Source organism: Lytechinus pictus, chromosome 15 (assembly GCF_037042905.1).
Source record: "Lytechinus pictus isolate F3 Inbred chromosome 15, Lp3.0, whole genome shotgun sequence".
NCBI classification, from domain to species: domain Eukaryota; kingdom Metazoa; phylum Echinodermata; class Echinoidea; order Temnopleuroida; family Toxopneustidae; genus Lytechinus; species Lytechinus pictus.
The window spans coordinates 6,552,277-6,556,959 of NC_087259.1; the positions used below are offsets into that span (position 1 = coordinate 6,552,277).

The 4,683-nt window shown below is 37.0% G+C and overlaps 1 protein-coding gene across 1 annotated transcript; it reads left to right on the plus strand.

The window, feature by feature from the left end:
- The first annotated feature begins 1,127 nt into the window (after positions 1-1,127).
- Positions 1,128-1,610, plus strand: LOC135156875 (prokineticin receptor 1-like). The gene has a single exon (XM_064110644.1). It carries the CDS (start codon positions 1,128-1,130, stop codon positions 1,608-1,610), a length of 483 nt encoding a protein of 160 aa, XP_063966714.1.
- Positions 1,611-4,683: the final 3,073 nt, after the last annotated feature.

Genomic DNA, 4,683 nt, shown 5'->3' on the forward strand with positions numbered 1-4,683 from the left:
AAGATGGATCCAGTGGTGTTATCCGATTATCTGACAGGGATGGGACCAAGACGACCAAAAGATGAAGCCCCTTTCTTCTTCAATTGAATAACAGGACCAATTAAGTTCTCACCCCCCCCCCCTTTGTGCGGATACCCCTGGATTTATCAAATCGACTAAACAAGTTTTCTGAAGCAGTTCACTTGAATGTACGTTTACGTTCACCTAAATCACGCTTCCCGCCTACTTTATAACCCCAAGCAATATTCTGATTCTTTTATATACCAGCCTATGCGATCATTGTCATTCGCCGATCTCCGAATCATCTACTGCGCAAACGAGAAAGAGGGTACCGTGGTACGCAGGATTGATCCGTGACGTCATGATACCCAGGGATAGTTTGGTCGACGCTTCCCGCAAAAACTGGCATTGCATCTCCACAACTCGGTGGAATACACACGCATGCAAGATATCGTCTGCTTGAGAAAACTTTTGTTTCGAGTGAGACCGAACGGGAAGCGTTCAGGGCTCGCAGTTTGTGTCGAGTTTCACGGAGGGAAAGAAAGCAGGCTCTGCCGATTTTCCCGGCGACTTGGAATGTCACGATTTTTGGATTATAAGCCTGGAATATACATTGGTTAAAACAGCAAGGAAAATATCATTCGGGTTCTTTACTTTTACTCTCTTTTTCTGTTCGTTCTTAGTTTGGAATGATCTAAAAAAATTGAAGATAGTTTGCTGCGTTTGTAAAATCTTCTTGGATCAGACTATTTAGGATATATTCTGAGGATTATTTCATAGCTTCACGCTGCCTTCTTTTTTTTTCGTACTTTTTACTTATGTTTACTTGCGTTGACCGATAATCTATCTAAACTTTTATACGTTATTTCAAGAGTTTCCTGTGCCTCTCGATCGAAATGCAAACCCTGTTTTGAGTTTATAAATCATTATTAACAATGTACTGTAAATATTAATGACGTGATTGAAGTTTTCATTATGAATGATTTTCGGTAATCATCTAGGCTTTTCTTTTGCAACATCATAGGCTACCCGAAGGTTGGAAGCTCTGCATCTTCGTTTTGCGAATTTTAATAATATAGAAACAATACATTCGTTATCTGTTTCTTTAATTTTAAACGAAACCGACGATGGCGTCGGCCAATTCCTACCAACCCGACGAGGATGACGACTATATCCAGGTGATGGAGGTCTACCCCTCCCAGAACCACTACGGCGTCGTCAACCCCTACTATTACTCGGATTACTACGACAACTTGAACTCGACGTTGGGTTTTGACTACCCGAATCCTTACAGCGTCGACATGTCAGCAAAAGTGATATTAAGCATGAGTTATACGCTAATGATACTGATATGCGGGACGGGCAACCTTTTGTTGTGTTGTGTGATCTACCGCTTCAAGCGAATGCGAACGGTTACTAATTTATTGATAGGAAACCTGGCGCTCTCCGATTTCCTGGTTGCTGCGGTGGTGGCGCCCTTTAACTTTTATTACTATCTACACCAGACGTGGCCGTTTGGCCGAGCTATGTGTGTGATTGTTGGTTATTTGAAAGCAGTTTCGCTCTACGTCTCCGTCAATTCCCTGTTAATCATCGCCATAGACAGGTAAACTATGTATTTATTTCTATTCATCTAAGTTCATGTATCTATATATTAATTCATCCATTTAAATATTCATTTACCTTTTTTTTCAATAGTTGATTGGTTAATTGATTTATTGATTAATTCATTCTTTCATTTCTTTATTTATTTCATAATCTATTAGTTTTGTCATTCATTTTTATTCATGAATTTATCTATTGAGTTATTGATTGATTCATCATTCATTTATATATTTTTCATTCGTTTATTTATTTTTTGTGTATATTATGATTTTTCATTCATTAATTGATTTTTTTTATTCATTCTCCCATTCCATTATTGCTTTATCTGCCTACTGTTCCAATTAGATGATTTGTCAACCCCGACTATCAATTTCCATCGCTAATTTCCTCTTGTATTTGCCATCTGAAATACATTTCCGTGTTATAAATTTTGTATTTTGGTCAATAAATTTGAATAGATTGATATTGAATTCGTTTAAAGAATAACAGCAAATAATAAAATAATTACTATCATAGAATTATTTTATTATGGATAGGATGTGTAGTTTTCTGTTTGATATATCACTATTTGTATTCATGGATGAGGATTGACTAGTTATCAAATGTATAATTTCATAAATTGACTAGTCAGGCAAAGTGACACCCAACAAGCGTCAAATCTACTCTAGATGTTGACACATTCACCGTACTACACAGTAAAAACGTTGTTTATTTTTTTTTATGCAAAGCTGTTTACTATAAGAACCTGGCAATAGTTGTTTAAACAGCTAAAACAAGTGTTTAATCTTCAACAACGTTTATTCTTTAATATCTAGTTCTCAATAAATTGAACATGGTTGTTTAAACTGTTAAACAACTACTGTAACGTTCATATCGTAGACAGCATTGTATGACATTTTTAAACAACGTTTATATTGTGTACCATACACAAGCCCATCCATGGGAGGATAGGACTGTTAAAATATTAATCTGCTACACATAAAAAAAAATGCTGTTTAAAATTTTACACAACGCTTTCTATGAACTTTGCAGTAGTTGCAACCATGCTTGATATATTGAACATGTTGAATAATAGATATACTGTTAACAACTACTGCAAACTTCATGTAGTAAACAGCCTTGAATAACAAAGTTTTTCGCTGTGAGATACATTAGTAAGAATAATGTAGACGCACTTGGAGAGCAAATCCGCCGTAAAGTCTTCACAAGGACTGGTGGATGTTTCATAGAACTGTTCGTAAGTTAAGAGCGACTTTAAGAACGACTGGTTAACCTTTCTTACGTGCTACACAGTCACAAATGAACACTAATGGTGAATATCTTATGTACCACAAGAAGGGATCAACAGTCGCTCTTAACTTACGAACAGCTTTATGAAACTCCCCCCACCCCTGCTAGGTGACGATTGATGATTGAAACCATTGAAGACATTCATGAAAGAAATGCCATCAATGTTAAGCCACCAATCAAGTAGTACATCAACAGTTGAGGGTAATGTACTGCATGAGATGAGCTGGTATTCACCACCCCCCCCTCAGCGGCGGATCCAGGTGGGGGCACACCAGGGTCGTACCCCAACTCCCGCTCCCCTCCCTTGAGAGCCATGAAAAAATAGTTTTAGTGGAATGTGAAGAATATTCTTGTTTTAGTCTGTTTTTGTTGTTTGTTTTTGTTCTTTGGCTTGTCAAATATTTGCAGAACAAAAAATGCCCCCTTTTTTAAATCCTGCCTCCTCTTTTTTCATGCGATATATTCGGGGGCAGTGCTCGGGGAAGTGCCAAAGGGATGACGGCAGATGACATGGGCGCACTTTTTCGGTCTTAATTTCGTTTGAATTGTGTCTTGATTATGAACTCGAGTTTACATTAAACCCTAGTCTATAGTTGGAGTACCAAGAGATCGATCCTGTCAATCATTGGGATTTTTTTTTTCTTTTCCACTGTTTTCTTGTGCGTAACAAAAATGTTGTTGAAATAAAACAGAGCTAAGAGAACGTAGCGAAGAACCCGATGTTGACGCAGACATTGGTTGGTACTGATCCCAGGCGGCAAGGGGTTGAAGTAATTCCATATGACAGCCTGGAGAGTTATACACCCTGGAAACACGACATCATGGATGCAAACAAACGTTGCCTTGATGAAATCCCGCCAAAGATATATCGTCACGCAAACTATAAAGGATAAGATTATTAAGGAAGAAAGGGAAATATTTGAAATCTGAAGCGAAGACCTGGTTTGAAGAGGCAGTCCCAATCAGTGCGGAAACAGAAGGCGTGATGTACAGAATTTATAAAGCTTTCTGTTTTTCATCCCTCTGCTTATAAACGCGGGAAGGCGGTTTTCGTTTTCACACTTGTCTCTTTTCGATATGCGGGCAGACGTCGCACGCTATGTAGTTTACAAATGTCACTGAGAGAAAAATCTCACGTTCTGACAGTATTTGGATAAATGTAAGATCATGTTGCTTTGGTTTGACTGATCATTCTTTAAGCCTTTTATTTTGTCACTTCTTACAAATATTTTACAGAATTATAGTAAAAACAGATCGAGCGCTGAGCCATTAATATGATATACAAGAGATCAAGACAAGTCCACTCCAGAAAAATAAAAAAATAATGATTTGAATTTAAAATAAAGAAAGGTCGAACAAGCACAACGCTGAAAATTTCATCATAATCGGATGCAAAATAAAGAAAATTATGACATTTTAAAGTTTCGCTTATTTGTCATAAAACAATTAGAATGAGAGAGTCGATGATGACCTTCATTGTTTTTTAATTGGTTAGATTATACAATATTTTGATTTTTACAAATTCCACACACTAAGGGCCAACTTGACTTAACCATGGAATGTAAAACATGTAATTCCGCATGTTCAGGGAGGGAGTAAAAACTTTTTTTCACATGACAATGAGTAGAAATTAAAATAATTCATATAGTAAAATACACGAGAAATAGTAAGTGGGTGATGTCACCAGTCTCCTCACTTGCATACCGACCAGGTGTACCCTTCAATTTTTTGTGTGAAATTAAGCAAAAGTTTTGAATGTCATAACTTTCTTTTTTGACATCCGATTTT

Excerpts from the sequence above, each read along its gene's own strand:
- LOC135156875 (XM_064110644.1), top strand. The coding sequence starts at position 1,128 with ATGGCGTCGGCCAATTCCTACCAACCCGACGAGGATGACGACTATATC.